Consider the following 21,392-nt stretch of genomic DNA (forward strand, 5'->3'; position numbering starts at 1 on the left):
CAGCTCGTCAATTCAGGAGAGGGTAAAATCTATGTAAAGGGAATGTTCTTAATGAAATAGCCTAGTAAGGAAGTCATGATGGAACATTCCTCCCCCCAGGCTAGGGGCAACCCCTCCCAAAGATCCACACCCATCCGAGTTTCTACGTGGGCTCACACAGACATCATGGGTTAAGGAGCCCATTTCTGGAGGAGGAGCGCCCCACGTCCCCGATACCATGAGCACTCACCTTCTTCCTCTAATTGTACTGTTGGGTTGTTGTTTTTTGGTGGCTTCTCCACTGAACGGGTTACTGAGCCGGACCTGCTGGAGCCCCTGGTGATGGCTAGACACTGGGGCCTCTGTGTATACTGCATCACTGGTCACTAGGAGTCAGGTGCTGGCTGCCAGCGAGGTGTCCTTGCTGGGAATTTCCCCCTCTCCCATGCTCCGGGCTTCATCTCTTCTGGGCCACTTGCAGACAATTTCCGTTTCAGTCAACTGAAATATAATTGCTAGAAACTGCTCGGCAAGGGCAGTTTGAAAGTCAGAGCCACCATATTGAGATGACAAAAGCCAAGTAGAGTGCTTCAAGCCTCAGTGGAAGTCTTTTCTCTTCCAGGTTTGTGTCTGAGGTTATTGACTTCTGTTTCAATTACTTCCCAAGCCTTCCCAAGATCCTCTCGTTTATCATGAAAATCAATTTCAGTCCGAAGCAAAAGTAAGATAAGAAGGAGGCAAAGCCATCCTCTTCCATGTCCTCAGAACACATTCCTGATGCTGGGACCCATTTCACTATCTCCCTCCATAAAAATAAAAGAAAAAACCCAAGACCGCCACGATAACCAACATCAAGAATCAGAAGCCCACGGGGCAAGAGCTGTCAGTTATGAAAAAACAACAACTTAGTCTTCGATCCTTTTAGCCTTTGTGCGTTTCTTCCTGTGGGGACTTGAACAGACTCCCTTGTCATGGCTCCCATCATCTTCATGTTCTGGTGGACCAGGAATGACTGGATGGGTGGATGAATGAACACAAATTTATCAAGCACTGTGTACCACTAAATTTTTGAAAAATCTTCTAATAAAGCAAATTAGCTGAGGAACTAGTGACTTTATTCTACAATTGCAGAAGACAAAGACAAGGACGGGGACAAGAACTGAAATTTAGATGGAGCGGACAGAGCCTCAGACTTGGAGTCAGAAAGCTCTGAGTTCAAATTGATCTCATACTCTTAGTAGCTGTGTGACCCTGACGAAGTCACTTAACTTCGAATCTGCCTCCGTTTCTTCATGTGTAAAATGGGGAGAATAATAGCACCCACCTGCCAGGGTTGTGGCGAGGATCCAGTGAGATGATAGCTATACTAAGTTTTAAAGCCCAAGATAAATGCTAGCTATTATTGTTGAGTTTAGATTGGCTTTCTCTAAGCCACACGGCAAGACTCCCACGGAGGTTATTATACAGTATGCAGGCCACAACTGCTATCAATTTGGACAATTAAGAGAGTGCAGAGAAAAACCAGATGCAGAATGTAATCAAAGGCAAGGGACCTTCAAAGAAGGGGCAGCTGGGCTAACTCCCTTTAGTTATTTAGACTCTGCTTATTAGTGAGGTCAGGTCGAAAGAGTAGAAGCAAGGATGCTAATTATGCTCAAGACATTCAGGATTCCTGAAGGTGCCTCTTGAAGGGAGAATTGCAACTCCTCTGAGCGTTAGTTAGAGCTTTCCCCATCTTCCTCAATGCCAGCCACTGTGCTAAGGGCTGAGGATACAAATATATTCAAAAGTAAGGCAGTGCTTGCCCTCACGGAGCTTATATTCTAATGGAAGACAACACAAATATGGAAATAGTGGCTGGAGGGGATGATTTAGGGATGCCACGAGGATGGTGACTGGCATCATGGGAAAATCAATTGATATGTACTTTCCAGGGGTCCTAGAGGGGATCTGATAACTGTTCCTGGGGCTGTGTGTGGAAAGCCTGGGAGAGGGAGGGCAGCAGCAGTGTTTGGACTCAGCTGGAATAGTTAGGCAGAACTTTTGCTGATCCAAAAGTGCCTGACAGGAGGTAGAGGCTGGAGTACGGGGGCATGGGATGAAGACAGAGGGCAGGAGCAACCCAGTCGTTTTGCACTAGGCATCAGAAGCCAGGGGCTAGGTGGAGAGGAGGAGGCTGGAGTGTCACGTCCAAGCCAGGTTAATTCATGGAAAGGCACAGGGATCTGAAGGCTGGGGTCCAAGAAGATCGTTGTTGCAAACTGTTTTATACTTTATCCCTCTGGATCCTCACAACAACATTTCAAAGCAGCTTAGATGGTATAATGTATGCAGTGAAAGACCTGGAGTTAGGAAGAACACAGCTGGTAAGTGTCTGAGGCTGGATTTGAACTCATTACTAGCTGTGTGACCTGGGCAAGTCACTATCTGCCCCCATGCCTCAGTTTCCACATCTGAAAAATGGGAATAATAATGCCCCCCTTTAGATCAAAGAGAATCTTTCTCATGAGACCACCCTGTCTTTCACTGGGACATCCTTGATGTAGAACACATGAAGTCATAAAATACCATTGCATGAAGAAAGTGAACACGTAAAAGGGAGCTGAAAGGAGGGAAGCAGTGTTCCTAAAGTCCTACTGTGTGCCAGGCACTGTGCAAAGCACTTTGGATAGTATCTTCTTGTCTATTGTCCTACATTCATGTAGCCCCAATTTGTTCTGAGCTCAGCCACAGCAGAAAGCCCTGCTCCAGATTTGGGGTTTATCTTCTCTCTCTTCGATCTTTCCAGGAAACAGATCTAGTAGCCATATCCCCATTTGTGAAATGAGAGCTCAGTGGCCTCCAAGGTTCCTTGCAGCCAGCAATCTCTGATCCTCTGATCCTCTCATCCCCGATTCCCGAGAGCCATTGAGGACGCCATGATCCTCTTCTCTGCAGTTAGACTGAGGGCATCAGGCACAGAGCTGGCAAAGTTTGCATCATGTACTTACAGAAGAGCGACGTATGCACTGGGGCAAAGGGAGCACCTTTAGGTCTGTCCTTAGTAGGGAGCTGGTATAACCTGTTGTTATGGAATCCTGGGGAGTAGTGACCCAAACTCCTTCCCCACGCTAGTCTTGTACCTGCCTCCAAACATCAGTCTGATCTTCTTCATTGAAAAACAAGGCTTTGGGGACAGTGAGGTGGCTCAATGGATTGAGAGCCAGGCCTAGAGATGGCAAGTCCTGGGTTCGAATCTGGCCTCAGGCACTTTCTAGCTGGATGACCCTGGGCAAGTCACTTAACCCCAACTGCTGAGCCTTTGCCACCTGTGTTTGGACCAATACTGTGTATTGGTCCTAAGGTAGAAGAGTGGTCAGGGAGAGGCAATGGGGGTTAAGTGACTTGCCCAGGGTCTCATAGCTCCCACAATACTTGATTCTAAGCCAGAAGGTGAGTTTAAAATTTAAAAAAATACTTTGTATAACTTTAATATATTTTACAGGTGGGAGTGACCATGTTATATGAAAATGATTGAGGGAAGCCAGGTGGCATAATGGATAGAGCACTAGGTCTGGAATTGGAAAAATCCGGGTTCCAATCTGACCTCAGATACTTCCTAGCTATGTGACCCCGGGTAAGTCACTTAACCTATTTTGCTTAGCTCTTGCCCCTCTGTCTTAGGGTTGTTATCAAGATAGAAAGTAAGGACTTTTTAAAATAGAAACGATTGCAGAGATGCCTAAAATTCTTGTCAAAACAGAAAATTTGAACCTAATAGAGAATTCAAAAAGACAAAAATGATTCCATCTAGCAAGACCCCAGTGGCAAGAGCCATGTTTTTGGCATTGTCAGTGAAGTGTCACAAGCAAGCCTGGGGCTGCCAACCTTTGTCCTTCTTTCTCTGTGCTCTCTGACTTTTCGGGTTCGGGAGACGTCCATCTTGGGGTGGAATTCTACAGAACTGCTGACACGTGGATGGCACTGACTTGGGCCTCTCACATGCAATTTCCTGCTTCATTTGTAAGGAAACAAGAACCAGAGTTAAGATGGATGCTGATTTTCTTCTCTTTTCACTCTCAAATAAGATGATCTGCCTTCTAAATCGCCAGGTAAAGCGCCCACTCAAGCTGTTACCATGTGTGGTAAAATCAGTGCTCACCAAGGGGTGGGGGAGACAGACAGACAGACAGACAGACAGTCAGAGGCAGACAGACAGAGACACAGAGACAGAGAAGCAGAGAGGCAGAGAGAGAGAAAGGGAAAGAGGAAGAGGAAAGAGACAGACAGACAGACAGACAGAGGCAGACAGACAGAGACACAGAGACAGAGAAGCAGAGAGGCAGAGAGAGAGAAAGAGGAAGAGGAAGAGGAAAGAGACAGACAGACAGACAGTCAGAGGCAGACAGACAGAGACACAGAGACAGAGAAGCAGAGAAGCAGAGAAGCAGAGAGAGAGAAAGAGGAAGAGGAAAGAGACAGACAGACAGACAGACAGTCAGTCAGAGGCAGACAGACAGAGACACAGAGACAGAGAAGCAGAGAAGCAGAGAAGCAGAGAGAGAGAAAGAGGAAGAGGAAAGAGACAGACAGACAGACAGACAGACAGACAGTCAGAGGCAGACAGACAGAGACACAGAGACAGAGAAGCAGAGAAGCAGAGAAGCAGAGAGAGAGAAAGAGGAAGAGGAAAGAGACAGACAGACAGACAGACAGTCAGTCAGAGGCAGACAGACAGAGACACAGAGACAGAGAAGCAGAGAGGCAGAGAGAGAGAAAGAGAAAGAGGAAGAGGAAAGAGACAGACAGACAGACAGTCAGAGGCAGACAGACAGAGACACAGAGACAGAGAAGCAGAGAGGCAGAGAGAGAGAAAGAGAAAGAGGAAGAGGAAAGAGACAGACAGACAGACAGTCAGAGGCAGACAGACAGAGACACAGAGACAGAGAAGCAGAGAAGCAGAGAGAGAGAAAGAGAAAGAGGAAGAGGAAAGAGACAGACAGACAGACAGACAGAGACACAGAGACACAGAGAGAACAAAATAGTTCCCAAGGAACTGAATCAAAAGCTAAGATAATGAGATTAAAGACATGAGATTTTTCTGCTAAGCTACAATAGAAGTGAGACTTTTTCTCCATGTAAGAAAAATCCAGCCTCAAATAGCTTTGCGGATGAAGGCTTATTGCGTGCTTCCTTCTCTCCACATTTATTGGAGCGCAGTTTAAGGGTGGAGACTTACAGTTTCATCAGAGGCATTTTACCACCCTTCTCCATCATACTGGGACCTGGTTGGTAGAACTATGACCTCTAATGTATCTTACTTGGATATACATTTTGTGCGTTTAGAGGCCCCTAGGCAGCACAATGGATAAAGTGTTAAACCTGGAGTCAGGAAGATCTGAGTTCAAATCCAACCTCAGATACCATTAAACTCTGCCTCAGTTTCACCAGTTGTAAAAATGGGAACCAGAATAGAACCCTGGAAAGTGTTGTTGTGAGAATTAAATGAGATAGTTTGTAAAGCACTTATCACAGTGCCCAGCACATGGCAAGCCCTTAAAGGCTTAGTCCTTCCCATTAGGTTTGATTTTCACTTTTTTAGGATACTATGGTGACACTGAAAAACCTTTTATTTAATAGGGATTCTTGGTCAGAGATGGAGCCAGAATGATGGAGAAGAGGCATGGAAAGCTCAAATCTCTCTGAGAATCCTCTCCAACCAATCTAAAAATAATGCTTCAAAATGTATAATGGAGTGACAGAACAAACAAAAGAATAGAATGAAGCAATTTTCCTGCAGAAAACAATTTAGAAGGTAGGCGGAGAGGATCTGATTCACTGGGGTGAGAGGCAAGCATAACCCACAGCAAGGCTGCACCAAGGAGGAGTGGCATGCAAGCCTACCCACCCACATCTACTGCTTCAGGTTCTGAAACTAGGTCCAAGCCAACTTTGAGACCATGAGACACCGTCTAAGCCAATAGCAGAGCACCCAAGTCCATCCCTTGAAATTCCAGGACCTTGTGCAAAGCAGTCCTCAGTAAGCCTGATGGGTGTAGGTCCAAAGCATGGCTCCAAACCTCTGCTCAAGCCTAAGGTGAGGCTCCAAGCCCCAATTCATTTTAGTCTACAGTGTGCTTAACTGGTAAGGGGCAAGGGGAGGCCCAGAGCCCCTGTCCATGACTGCCGTGAGGACCCAGAATGAGGCAGCTCATAGTGCTATGAGCCCTGCAAGCTATCAGCAGCCCCTTAGGGGTGACTGCATCAGCAGTAGGAGGTGGCTTTCAGAGCTTCCAGATGACAGGCCATTGTACCACCTTGGAAGAATGGACACTTGCAGAAACCCAAAAATAGAACTGAAGGTAATAGCAACGAAAAACTGAAGTTTAAAGAGAGGATGCCCTGTATCCTGAGAACAGATTTCACCTCTAACGTAAGAATAAAAATTGAGAAAAAGGCTAGGAAAATGAATAAGCATTTAAAAAAAAACCAACCCAATTACAAAAAATTATTAAGAAGACAAAGAAGAACAAGGAATAGACTCAGAAAGAGACTGAGATAAAAGCAGCTACATGCCAAACTTAAAAAAAAATGAGAATTGGTCTCAGGCCTGGAAGAACTCAAAAAAAGGATTTCAAAAAATCAAATAAGGGAGCAGAGGAAAAATAGGGAAGAGAAATGAAACCAATGTAAAGCAGTGTTGGTCAAATGAAAAAAGAGGCAAATGAAGGAAAGAGTTTTTTAAAAACTAGAATTGACTAGATGGAAAAGAAGGTTAAAAAGCTCACAAAAGAAACAATTTCTTAAACATTAAAACTGGACAAGCTAATGACTTCATGAGACATCAAGAAATAATAAAACCAGAAGAATGAAAAATTAGAAGAAAACTCATTTGGAAAATAGCTCAAGGAGAGGCAATTTAAGAATTATTGAACTACCTCAAAGTCATAAAAAAAAAAGCTTAGACATCAATATTACAAGAAATTATCAAAGGGAACTGCCATGATATTCTTGAACAAGAGGATAAAATAGAAATGGAAAGATCAGCTCCTGAACTAAATCCCCAAATGGCAATTCCCAGGAATATCATAGCCAAATTCAAGAGCTACCAGAACAAAGAGAAAATACTTCAAACAGCCAGAAAGAAACAAATCAAATATCATGGAGACAGTCAGGAATACATAGGACTTTAGCAGCTTCCACATTAAAGTATTAGAAGGCTTGGAATATGATATTTCAGAAGACAAAAGAACTAGTGTTTATAGCCCAGAATCATCTACCCAGAAAAATGGAATATATTCTTACAGGGCAAAAAAATAATAATTTAATAAAATAGAAGACTTTCAAGCATTCCTGATAATAAGACCAGACCTAAACAGATAATCTGATGAATGAAAAAAAGATGAATACAAGATTCAAGGGAAGTATAAAACGTTAAACAAGAAAGAGAAAATTTAAGGGATTCAATAAAGTGAAACTTTTTCTCTTCTTACATGGAAGGATGATATTTGTAACTCTTAAAATTTCTATCAGTTTTAGAGCAATTAGGAGTATCCATAGATAGAGGGTGCAAGAGTAAGTTGATTAGGATGACATTATATGCAAAAATAATTAAGCAGTGAAAAATAGGATTGCACTGAGAGAAACGGGAAGAGAAAAGTAGAATAGAGTAAATTATCTCACCTAAAGAGGCATGAAAAATTGTTACAGTGGAGGAGAGGATGAGGGTGATGATAGGCAATGCTTAAACCTTACTCTCACTGTACCTGGATTAGAAAGGGAACAACAACCAGATTCATCCAGATATAGAATCCTATCTTACCATATAGAGAAGTAGGAAGAGAATAAGACAAGGGGAGGAGTAACAGAAGAGGGCAGTAACTAAAAGCAAAACACACGTAAGGAGGGGCAGAGTGAAAAGAGAAAGAAAGAGCAGGATCAAAAGGAGAAAATAAGATGGAGGATAATACACAGTTGGTAATCATAACTGGGAATGTGAACAGGATTAACTCACCCATAAAATGGAAGCAGATAGCAGAGGGGATTAAAAACCAGAATCCTATTCTATGCTGTTTACAAGAAACACATTTGAGGCAGGGAGACACACACAGAATAAAGGTAAAGGACTGGAGCGGAACTTATTGGGCTTCCTCTGAAGTAAAAACAAAAAGCAGGAGTAGCAACATGATCACAGACAAAACTAAAACAAAAATAGGTCTAATTAAATAGATAAGGAAGGAAATTATATCTTAATAAAAAGTTACCACACACAATGAAGTAATATTAGTACTAAACATCTATGCATTGAATGGTATAGCCTCCAAAAATTTAAAGGAGAAATTAAGAATTTCAAGAGGTGATAGATAGTAAACCTACATTAATAGGGGACCTTAATTTTCCCCTCTCAGATCTAGATAAATCTAACTAAAAAATATACAAGAAAGAAGTTAAGAAAGTGAATGAAATTTTAGCAAAGTTAGATTTAATAAATCCCTGGAGAAAACTGAATGGGAATAGAAAGGAATATCCTTCTTTTCCACAGGACATAGCACCTACTTAAAAATTGAGCATGTATTAGGATATTAAAAACTTCACAACTAAATGCAGGAAAGCAGAAATAATAAATAAGATCACAATTGCAATAAAAATTGTAATTAATAAGGGTCTGTGGAAAGACAAATTAAAAATTAGTTGGAAACTAAATAATCTAATTCTAAAAGAGGAATTGGATCAAAGAACAAACTATAGAAACAACCAATAACTTCATTAAAGAGAATAACAATGAGGAAACAACATATCAACATGTATGGGATACCACCATAGTGGTACTTAGGGGAAAATGTATATCTTTAAATGCTTACATCAATAAAATAGAAAAAAAGATAATCAGTGAATTGCACGTGCAACTAAGAAAACAAGAAAAAATAATAAAAGTCCTCAATTAAAGACTAAATCAAAAATCCTAAAAATCAAAGGAAAAATCCATAAAATTTAAAGTAAGAGAACTGTTGAATTAATTAAAAAGACTAGGAGTTGATTTTATGTAAAGACAAATAAAATAGAACATTGGTTTATTTGATTAAAAAAAGGAAAGAGAATCAAATCACCAGCATCAAAAATGAAAAGAGTGAATTCACCACCAGTGAAGAGGAAATTAAACCAACCATTAGGAGCTCTTTTCCCTAATTATATGGAGATAAATTTGACAATCTAGTGAAATCGATGAATATTTACAGAACATAAATTGGTCAGATTAACAAAAGAGCACTTAAATAATTCCATCTCAGAAAAAAATTGAACAAACCATCAATGAACTCCCTAAGAAAAAATCACCAGTGTTAGATTGATGTAAGTGAATTCTAACAAACATTTAAAGAACAATTAATCCCAATGTTATATAGCCTATTTGGGGAAATAGGCAAAGAAGGAATCCCAGCAAATTCTTTTTATGACACAAATATGGCACTGAGAGCTAAACCAGGAAAAGCAAAAACAGAGAAAGAAAATTATAGACCAATTTCATTCATAGATCCAAAATTTTTAAATAAAACACTAGCAAGGAAATTACAGCAATATATCACAAGGACCATTCAGTATGATCAGGTGCAATTTATGCCAGACTGGTTTAATATTAGGAAAACAGTCAGCATAATTGACCATGTCAATAACAAAACTTACTGAAATCACATGATTATCTCAATAGCTGCAGAAAATCCTTTGACAAAATACAATATCCATTTCTATTAAAAACACCCGAAAGCAAAGGAATAAGTGAGCCATTCCTTACCTCAAAATGATAAGTAATATCTATCTAAAACAATTAATAAGTCTCATCTGCAATGGGAATAAATCAGAAGCCTTCCCAATGAGATCATAGGTGAAGCAAAAATGCCCATTATCACCACTATTATTTCATATTGTACTAGAAATGCTCTCTTTAGCAATGAGAAGAAAAAATTGAAGGAATTAAAGTAGGCAGTGAGGAAACTAAACTATGACTCTTTGCAGATGATATGATGATATACTTAGAGAATCCCAAAGAATCAACTGAAAAACTAGTTGAAATAACTAATAACTTTAGCAGAGTTACAGGATACAAAATAAACCCATATGTATCTTCAGCATTTCTACATAACTACCAATAAAATTCAGCAGCAAAAGATAGAAAGGGAAACTCCATTTGAAATAATTCTAAACAATGTATCTACCTAGCAATCTACTTCCCAAGACAAATGCAGAAATTATATGAATATCTCATCATCCTCGATTACTGAGAGACTACTACTATATGAACATGATTACAAAATAATTTTTACACAAATAAAGTCAGATTTAAACAGTTGGAAAAACATTCATTGCTCATGGGTAGGCCTAGCTAATACAATAAAAAATGACAATTCTACCTAAATTGATTTACTATTCAGTGTTATATCAATTAAACTATCAATAATATTATAGATCTAGAAAAAAATAATAAAATTCATCTGGAAGAACCAAAGGTCAAGAATATCAAAGGGATTAATGAAAAAAAAAAAGGGAAGGAAGGAGACTGAGCAGTTCTAGATCTCAAACTATACTATAAAGCAGTAATCATCCAAACATTCTGATCCTGGCTAAGAAATAAGATGATGGATCAATGGAACATATTAAATTCACATTATACAGGATTAAGTCTAGTATTTCATAAACCCACAGATCCCAGCTTTTGGGATAAGAACTATTTAATAAAAACTGCTGGGAAAACTGGAAAACAGTTTGACAGAAACTAGGTCCAGACCAATATCCTCTACCAAGATAAAGTCAAAGTGAATAATATACAATTTATACATAAAGGGTGATGCTATAAGTAAATTAGGTAGAACATAGAATAGGTTTCCTGTCAGATCCATGGAAAAGGGAAGAATTTATGACCAAACAAGAGATAGAGACTATTACAAATTGTAAAAAGAATAATTTTGATTATAATAAACTAAAAAGGCTTTGTACAAACAAAACAATGTAAATATGATTAGAAGGGAAACAACAAACTAGGGGGAAATTTTTATAGCAAATTTCTCTACTAAAGGTCTAATTTCTCAAATCTATAGAGACCTAAGCCAAATTTACGAGAATGTAAGTTATTCCCCAATTCCAAATGATCAAGGAATATGAACAGTTTTCAGATAAAGAAATCAAAGCTATTAAAATCATAATGAAAAAATGTTCTAAATCAGTATTGATTAGGGAAATGCGAATTAAAACAACTCTCAGGTACCACCTCACACCTCTCAGATTGGCCAATATGACCAATAAAGGAAGGCAAAATTGGGACACTAATGCATTGTTGGTAGAGTTGTGAATTGATTCAACCATTCTAGAGGGCAATTTGGAACTATGTCCAAAGAGCTGTGAAACTGCACATGGTTGGATCCTGCAACACCACTTGTACAAATATATTTATAATGGCACTTATTGTGATGGCAAAGAATTGGAAATTGAAGGGATGTCGATCAGTTGGGGAATGGCTGAACAAATTGTGGTATGTGATGGTGATGGAATACTATTGTGCTATAAGAAATGATGAGCAGCATGATTTCAGAAAAGCTAAAAAGATATGTATGAAATGATGCAGAATGAAATAAGCAGAACCAAGAGATCATTGTACACAGTGACAATAATATTGTATGATGATCAACTGTGAAAGAATTAGCTACTCTCAGCAATACAATGATCCAAGACAACTCTGAAGGACTTAATACAATGAATGCTTTCCACCTCCAGAGAAAGAACTGCTGGAGTCAGAATGCAGATCAAAGCATATTATTTTTTTCTTTAGATTATTTGTGTTTTTATTTTGGAGTTTTGGTTTTATATGAGTATTCTCTTATAACCATAACCAATATGGAAACACAGATCAAATTGCTTACCATCTCTGAGAGAGGAGAGAGAAGGGAGGGAGAGTGACAATTTGGATTTTATAATTTTAGGAAACATATGTTGAAAAATATTATTATGTGTAATTGGGAAAATAAAATATATTTTTAAGAAGAAGAATTTTTAACCTGGGAGCTATGAACTTTACCCCAAAATATTTAATAATTCTTTTATTTATATTTATATTATTGTTTCCTTTATAATTCTATCTTATTTTATGCATTTAAAATCTTTATTCTGAGATGTCTGTAGGATTCAGCAGATTATGAAATGAGTATATAACATAAAAAAGGTAATGAATCCTGGATATAAAGACTGTTTCCAGTTAAATGTGGTGGAATCAATGGGAGAGACAAGCCTCTGATCTTAAATTAACCCTTTGAATTTAGGGAAAGGCTTTGGATGCTAGGCTAAGACATTTTAACTTAACTTTGTAGACAATAGGGAGCCATTGAAAGGTTGTAAGAGAGAGTTACAAACAGACTATGCATAAAGATTAGTTTCCAGTCCAGCCTCAGGAACTCTAGGTGATTTCTTTCTATCAGTTATTAGTGGATTTTTCCAGAACCCTGAAAAAAAGAAAGTCTAAATTTTTTTCCTGTTTAATATTCATTTTCAATTTTAGGAGTTAATAAGCAGGGCAGGAAGGTAATTGATATTTACTGGAAGTCCTGGTTCAAATGTGACCTCAGATACTTGCTAGCAACGTGACCCTGGACAAGTCACTTAACCTCCATTGCCTAGTTCTTACTGCTCTTCTGCCTTGGAACCAATACACAGCATTGATTCTAAGTCTGAAAATAAGGATTTAAAAAAAGTCAATAAGAATATGATGACTGCTTGAGACAAAAAAAAAATCTTCTGAGACTACTAATCTAAAATCACGTAGCATTAAGCTCTAAATTCCATAATACAGAGATCATGTCTTCTCTCTTTTTTTTTTTTGCCTCTCTCTAGTGGCTAGCACTGTCCCTTGCACATAGTAGGTATACAAAAAAAATTATGAATGAATGTAAATAAATTTATTCAATATAGAAAGACTATATTAAAACATTATAAATATCAATTATTTCAGAAAAATATAGTTATGATATATAAAATTTAAAAAATGAGTAATAACAATGCACAATGCCAAGAGTTCCATTTCACTCTGGGTAGGATTGGGGGCAAGTTACTTTATTGAGTCTCTGAGCCTCAGTTTGCTCAATTTGTAAAATGAAAGGATTGGCTACAAGTCTGTGTTTCTTCAATCCTGTTTACATCAAAGGCAACATAGTAAAAGCTTCTGTTTCAAAGGCGTGTTACAGTTCGAATTCTGTACCTTATTGAAATGGGGATAGTAATACTCAGACCATTTACCACATTTTCACTTTGTAAATCTGAGCAGTTGTTACCTTACCTCTTCCCTCTCTCTCTTTTTAAAAAGGTAAGTTCTGTCAATCAGCTGTTTTTACATTTTAATTTCTAAACTTAAATATCAAATAAAATGAGCTTTTATATACAAAGTAGAATGGAAAAAAGAGGATTGAATGTGAAATTGCTTGACTCTCTTATGTATAGCTTGTTTTTCCTTTTCTGTATGAAATAAATGTGACTTATAACTTTTCACTTCTCTTCCTCATTTATTTTGAAAATAAACAGCTTCAAATCTGATCTCAGACATTTCCTGACTGTATGACCCTGGGTAAATCACTTAACCCCCTTGGTCTAGTTCTTACTGTTCTTCTGCCTTGGAACTGATGTTCGGTATTAATTCTAAGACAGAAGGTAAGGATTTTTTTTTTCATAAAGAAAGGAAAAAGCAACAGCTTCTCTCTGCTTCTGCTTCTCAAACTATGTGTTTAAAGGTTGCTATTGTTGTTCAGTCTTTTTCAGGCGCGACCTTCTCTTTGTAACCCAATTTGGAGTTTTCTTGGCAAAGATGCTGGAGTGACTTGCCATTTCTTTCTCGAGCTCATTTTACAGATGAGGAATTGAGGCAAATAGCATTAAGTGACTTGCCCAAGGTCACAGCTAGTAAGTTTCTGAGGCCAGATTTGAACTCCAACAGATGGGCCTTCCTTTCCTGGCGCCTAACTGCTATTGAAAGGTTGGAATCAGTCAGAAACCATCTATTTTCTGGAAATGGCCTTTTAAAAACATTCCAAATATTATTTCAATTATGTATGTTTGTTTTCAAGCGAGTTTGGGTGTACAGACCCAATATCACAGCTTTTCCCCCCCAAATGTCAGGGCTCCCTTGAGTAAATTGTGGAGAAATGAGATCATCGTGAAGAGTGACACCAATCTTTTATTTGGAATATGGAAAGGCAAAGGGCAAAATTATTGTTCAGCACGTCAGCACAGATGCTTTTTGCCAAATGTCACCGGTTGTACTAGTAATGTGTGAGTGTCTTTCAGGGGGCACAGAGAGGTCCAACTCATAAAGACACTCCGGGAATTGGGAGTCACTGAAGATGACACGGCCCTATTGATAATAGATGACATTTTGGCTACTAATGAGCTAAAAACAGGAATGTAGGCGCAGAGCATCCTTGGCTAGTTTGATCATATACACATCACCCGAGGCATCCAACTTCCCTTGCACAGGTAGAAAGGTTAAGGCAACAGTGGTTGCTGATGTTAATGTACTCTGAAGATTTTCTCATTTAAAAGTCAGTTTCCTCTCACCTTTCACCCACGCCACAGGATGTCCCGAATTCATAAGGCAAAAAGACAATAAAGGAAATGGAAGACAGGACCACCTTCTTTAATGAACCTTGGGTTTATTCCTGATATACTGGAAAAAATGTATAAAATAGACTCACAGTTTTTTGGACTGCAGTTACAAATATAAAAATATACTTAAGAAATATATAATTTAAATAAACAGCACTAATATAGCTCTGTGTTCAGACACAGTTTGTTAAGAACACCATGGAGAGAGTACATTATATAGCATGGAAAAAAGAGCCACTATTTGATCTCTCTTCATTGTCCGATTTGTAGGAATAAGAATGAATGGAATTTCATAAGCTATAAAAGTAAGTGCTCTATTATAGAACATATTGAATTCAGTCACCTGATACACTCACAGGGTATCTTTACATTTCAAATAAACCAAGGAAAAGCTTCAGAAACATCCAGGAGATTTCATGTTAATGTACGCCAAATACCAAAGCCATACCCAAGAGACATTTTCAATCAACTACTATACACTTAGTATCTACTACATGCAAGGCACCAGATTTTATACTCTGATGGGGAAACCAACAAAATATGAAGAACACTCTTTTCCTTCATTGTGTTTACAAACTGCATATCTCAGGTAATGTTTTGGGTCAAACATCTTTTGGGATCTCAGCCTTACCCGTTGCACTAACATGGCTCGTGAGTGGCCTTTTAACAATTTTATTTTGCACATCTGCTCCCTCTTTAAGGTGACTGGTGCCTTTTTGTACCAAGGAAGAATTGGCAAACTAGAGATGGAGCAAACGATATGTGCTTCTTTAGCTGGTCCACACTGATGAAGGTTTTCTTAAAATAGTTTATTGAGTGGATGAATATGGTCAACTTTGATATATAAACTCTTGAAGCCACAAAGCTTTTCACAGTAAGTGTTCATGAGCACCCATCACTGCCACTATCAAATGGAATGTGAATGTAAAAGAAAGCTTCCTTGGGTTTGGGAGACTGGTGATTCCTAAGAGATGTTATTTAAAGGCATGAAGTGGGGACCACAAATTTTTCTTGGGGCAATTCTAGGAAGGATTTACCAATCACATTTTAAGCTACATAAATAATCACAGCAGCAGAAATTGCATTTCTCTGACATTGTTCACAGTATGACTTGTTCTGTTCTGCGTAATTTATTTTAGTATTCTATGTGATAGGAAGACTTTCTGAAGCATTGGCATATGGGTTATGAAAAAACTGGCAATAGACCTTTTATTTCAATCGCATAAAATGCTATTTTTAAGAGCATTAACCAACATTGTCCTCACTTAATGGGAGTGTCTACACAAATCATATGCAGACAAACATATGCATACACACACCAAATAAAATTATCTTAACAAAAATATATCAAAGACATTTGTTTTCCCTTGGGAGTCTCCCTACAAGCCAAGTGTATTATCTTAGAATGAAATATTTCTATTGGCTGGAAACATTTTTAGAACTGAACAGATTCCTACAATCAAGACAACACCAAAAGTTATATTCAAAATATGAAATAGTCAAATTTTCAAAAACATGAAAATTGCCAAGGGTTTTTGAAGACTACTTAGCTGTGTCATGGCATGCCAAACTTAGAGATCAAGTCAGCTGAACAGTGGCCAATATGGCAGAAAAAAATAATCCGTCAAACCAATTGTTTGATCAGGTTGACTTGCTGGCTGGCTAAGCTACTTAACCATCTCTCCATCCATCAATCCATCCAACAGACATTTATTAGGCATTGATGATATAGAATACCCTGCGAGAAGTGCAAAGAGAAATAAAACAGGGTTCCTGTTCAAGAAGTGCAATTTAATAGTCAGCTATAAAAATACTGCAGCCTTGCATAGTCATAGTGAGAGATGTGGAAGTATATTTTAGTAGAAATAGGTGAAAAGGTTTTTGGAGAGCATCTTGCCTGATAAAAGGAATACTGTTTTCCTGCTTACATATGGCAGCTTGTTATGATACTCCTTTCAAAACTCTTTCCACCACCTTTTAATATATGGCACCAGAAAATACTTTTGGATTGGGACCAACCAGTCACCTCCTGTGATTTTCCAAGAATATCAGATATCCCTTTTAGAGAAGGAGTTTGGGTCTTTTGTCTAGGAGAAAAGCAACCTCTTTGGCAAAGCACAATTACTTCATGCAACTAAGTCTCTTTTGGAGACGTACTCCTTATCAATTAAATTAAAGGGGACACCCAGAAATACAAAAACCATTTTAAAAAAAGAAATTGGTTGAGCCTTTCTCATCAAAACAGGCTTTTCCATTTGTGGAGGGTGGAGCATGAATACTGATAACTCATCGCCAGAGCATCCCCAAATATGTATGCTTAATTTCAATATCTAGCTATTAAACTACAATGGCATTAACACTGATGCTGGAGTCAAAGGATCTAGTTTCAAATCCTACCTCTGATGCTTACCTTAGCAAACAGATCAATTAGAATATGTATTTTATATCCCAAAGAGGAACTGTGAGGCATCTGTTACAACCAAAATATACCAAAGACATTTGTTTTCCCTTGGGAGTCTCCCTACAAGCCAAGTGTATTATCTTAGAATGAAATATTTCCATTGGCTGAAAACATTTTTAGAATTGAACAGATTCCTATAATCAAGGCAACACTAAAAATTATATTATTATTCAAATTATGATCTAGCCAAATTAAAAGGTATAAAAATCACCCAGGATTGTTGAAGATTACTTAGCTATGTTCCAGCATGCCAAACCTAGGGGTCAATTCAGTTGAATAGTGATCAATATGGTTGATAAAAATAATCAGTCAAACCAATTGTTTCATCAAGTTGACTTACTGATTGGCTAAACTACATAATTCGTTTATCCATCCATGAATCCAATCTCTCAGGGGACCTTCAGTAGATTGGGGGGTCCATGAATTTGTTTTTAAAAATATTTTGAGAACTATAATTCAATAGGTAATTGGTTTCCTTTACAACCCCATGCATTTTGTTTTCCATATTTATAAACATTTTTCTGTCCAAAGGCTTCATCAGATTGCCAAAAAAGAGTTAAGAGCCCTTTGCCCTAGATGGGTGACATTGAAAATTGGCCCCCATCCAAAGAAATACAACAGGATGATAAAATGAGAAATAAGAGTTTTGATTTAATGAGAGGTAAAGGAGCTAATTATAGTTGGATAAATGATTGCTAAGATGCTGTATGATAGTCTCCTAACATTTGATCCCTGGGAGGCACCAGGAGACAGTGATTGCAAGCAGCACACAAACAGGCAGGTGCATGCATACCGAGAGAGGCAATGGGTTACTTACCATGAGAAGCACATAATGAGCCTTAATGAAAATACATAAAATTGGGCTGAGTATCAAGGAAACTTTTTTTTTTATAAAACAGATCAACTGGAGGATGTATTTAGTATCATTATGGGAGAAGTGAAGCATTTGTTGCTAGGGAAATTTAAAATTAGTCAAGTCTATTGGAAGAATAGATTTCTTTCTTTTTCTCTTTTTTATGGACCAGACTAAACGAACTCATTTGTCCAGCCTTCAGTTATCAGAACTCTTCCTCCACCCCTCAGAGCTTGATTTGCTGTCACAGACTGGAGATGGAGGGGAGGCTAATGAGCTATGTGGCTTTAATTCTTTGTTTGTGCTTCTTCCCCAGGCTCAGATGACTTAGTATTAAGCAATTAGCAGGCTTTTCAGGGTTCTGGCCTTTATGAGGCTGTAGCTATATTAGACAAAATCATTTATATAACTAATATGTAGTTTTACTCCCTCAAACGTAATTGGAAAACATTTTAAATGTGATGGATTCTTCATGTTAATTGGAACATCCAGTTTATAGGAGAAACTCCATTGTCTTTCCATACATTAATATATTTTAGAAAAAAAATATTAGATTGGAGGCACTGTGGCATAATAGAGAGAAGGCTGGTCTTTGAGTCAGGAAGATCTGCCTCTGAGAGGCAGACACCTAGGAGGGGAAATCACTTAATCTCTCCACCCTTGGGACAATTTTTTAAACCTTGGTTATTAATGAGTTTAGGGTTCTTCGTAGGTAGAGGGATTGCTCACACAAGGAGTTTCCTACCAAGATGAAATCCTAGGCCTGCATTAAAAAAAGTTAAAGATTCCAGATTATAATCTCCTTTCAAAGACAGACAAACCTTTTACTTTATGAATCCCCGAACACTCATTTGTTTTCTGCTCCTCTCTATCTTTTCATTCACTTTCCTATACTCATACTTTCTTTCTTCCTTCTTTCTCATTGTCCTGACACAGGATCTCAATTTAAGGCAGCTTTGAATGTAGACCTGGTGAATGTGAATTGTGTAATCTCCATAACTCCATGTTAACAAGGCCCTTAGTCCTTTCATTCATCCTAGTATTTATCTGATTATATTTCTGTTGCGGCCAAGTTATTCCTTGACATGAATTTACAAATGACACTGGAAGACGTTTCCTAGCTATGTGCCCCTTTATAGAAATACTTCTCGTCCCTTATAGCACTTTGACAATGACACACATGGTGATGTGGAAGCCTAGAAGGCAGCGTACCCACCACTGAATCTGTGAATAGAGCTGAAAACCAATAACTTGACACTTCAGAGAGAGAAGGAGAGACAGAAACAGAGAGACAAAGACATATAGAGACAACCAGAGAGAGAATGGAGGGAAGGAGAGAGAGAGGCAACCAGAGAAAGAAAGGAGGGGAAGGGGAGAGAGAGAGAGAGAGAGAGAGAGAGAGAGAGAGAGAGAGAGAGAGAGAGAGAGAGAGAGAGAGAGAGAGAGAGAGAGAGAGAGAGAGAGAGAGAGAGAGAGAGAGAGAGAGGTGGGGGAGACTTTTTCATGATCTTGATAAAGATGTTTATTTTATGAGATTTGTTCCTATAAGAGGGATTTATGGGAGGCAAAATAGGAGGAATTATGGAGACCTAAGATAAGGACTCTGTATATTATTCAAAGATAACTTGACCCTATAAAATACACTTTTTTGTCATTTGTTATTGTATTACCATAATTCATTTGTATTAGTAAATAAGGTATACATCATGTAGCATACAGCCATCAATTGGAATCACAGATTAAACATGGTCATTTCTATGAAAAGCTGGCAGTAGATCTAAGATCTCCAATGTAGCCCCTTCTCTCCCCCCGCCCCTCCAATTTTAACTTTGTTTATCAGGAAATACCAGATAAAATTTACATCATTCTGATTTAAAGCACCTTTTCCAGGAATATAACTCCCTGTAAATCAAAGGACTTGCTAAATGTCCATATAAACATTCACACAAGAACATAATAGAAAAAGGGGCTCCCTGTGGATAGTCACCCCTTCATACACGCACTTTTTGTGTAGACACATACTGCTATGTATAATGCGCGATGAACTAGCCTTGAGCGGCACGCATCCTATTTTTTCACGGTACTGTGGTCACTGAGTTTTCAGGAAATGGCTTACTGTGGGCATTTTTCTTTATATGTGGAATTCTGCTTTTTCTCAGAGTGGAAACCATCAAAAGCCCTCAGCATTTCAGACTAAGACTCTCTGTAAATGAGTCTTTAGCTATACGCAGACCCTGAAATGGCCATTGGGGAATTCTGGTGAGGGCCAGGGGAGCCATAGCCCACTGATGAAAGAGCTCTGCTGATGCTCCATATTTGGTGATTAAGAGCCTGGAGACACACCGGCTTGATTAATCGTCTCACTTAGCCTTTCTCATTACGCAGTCTGGGATTTGGGCGGCTCGGATGCTCTGGTTTTCCTCCTAAGTTCTTATCTACTTGGAGATTTTTCTTGTTCTTGAATATCAAATGAGCGAAGGGCTCACAACCCAAAGGTTGCCCCCAGACATTAAGGGACAACGAAAAAAAGCCAACACAGACATTCCACCAGTACTCCTGTCATACAGGTTAAAGCCATTTATGTAGAACAATTTATAAAAACTTTAGGATGGAAAAATAGTATTATCTGAAGCTTAATATTAAACATTGTGAAAATACATATTTACAGACTATCCCAAATACAAATTATGTACAATAATCACCATTACACTTAAATTACATAGATTCTTTTCAAATTTCCTAGGCTAATAAATTATACACAGTATCAACAGAAATAACTGGCACCTCTCTTGGATATGGAGTTTAACAAAAAAGTCACACAGTGAATGGGCTTGATCCAAAGAGATCTCTGCTACATTCTTAATGCCTTGAATAGACAGCATCTGGAAAGAGGAAGACAAACGGTCATTAGATTTGGCAGCTAGCGGGGAGTTTTCCATGAAATCAAAAGCTTATAAAGAAAAAAAGATGTCTAGAACCAATGAATGCTGAGTAGGCTTGGCAGATAGGTACACTGCAGCCTGGCTTTTGGAGCATCAGCATGATGAAGACAGAGAGGGCTAGAGCAGGAAGCTCAGGAAGACCTGGTTTGAATTCTGCCTCTGCCACCTGCTGTGTGACCACAGAGAAGTCACTTAATCTCTCTGAGCTTCACCTGTAAATTGAGATTGATAATAAAAGTAAAACCAAGTGCCTACTTCATGGGACTGTTATAAAGATCAAATGAGAGAATATCCATAAAGTGCTATCAAGACCGTTAGCATCGCCCAAAGTCTTAGTGCACTAGTAATTCAAAAGGATGTTCTCATGTACAAAGAGAGTTCTTTAAATAGCATGTCCCCCTTATATAGTTATGAATTTTATACACCATTAACTATTTAATTCTCTGGTAAGGTTCTAAGCTGAAGCCACACTATGGCTTTGGAAGCTCCTACTATGTCTCAAAGACTTAAAAACCTAGTCAGCAGGAGGTAGTGAGTTTATTCATCC

At 38.3% G+C, this 21,392-nt stretch overlaps 1 protein-coding gene across 3 annotated transcripts in view; it reads right to left on the minus strand.

Annotated features, from left to right (window-relative positions):
- Positions 1 to 14,616: 14,616 nt before the first annotated feature.
- Positions 14,617 to 21,392, minus strand: part of PTPRB (protein tyrosine phosphatase receptor type B) — a 175,794-nt gene continuing 169,018 nt past the window's right edge. For all 3 annotated transcript variants that reach the window (XM_056800732.1, XM_007503048.3, XM_056800733.1), the window contains one exon: positions 14,617 to 20,785. In XM_056800732.1, coding sequence (XP_056656710.1) covers positions 20,763 to 20,785 — 23 coding nt within the window. In that variant the 3' untranslated portion in view covers positions 14,617 to 20,762. The remainder of the gene's footprint in view (positions 20,786 to 21,392) is intronic.

This window comes from Monodelphis domestica, chromosome 5 (genome assembly GCF_027887165.1).
Source record: "Monodelphis domestica isolate mMonDom1 chromosome 5, mMonDom1.pri, whole genome shotgun sequence".
In the NCBI taxonomy this organism is placed as follows: Eukaryota; Metazoa; Chordata; class Mammalia; order Didelphimorphia; family Didelphidae; genus Monodelphis; species Monodelphis domestica.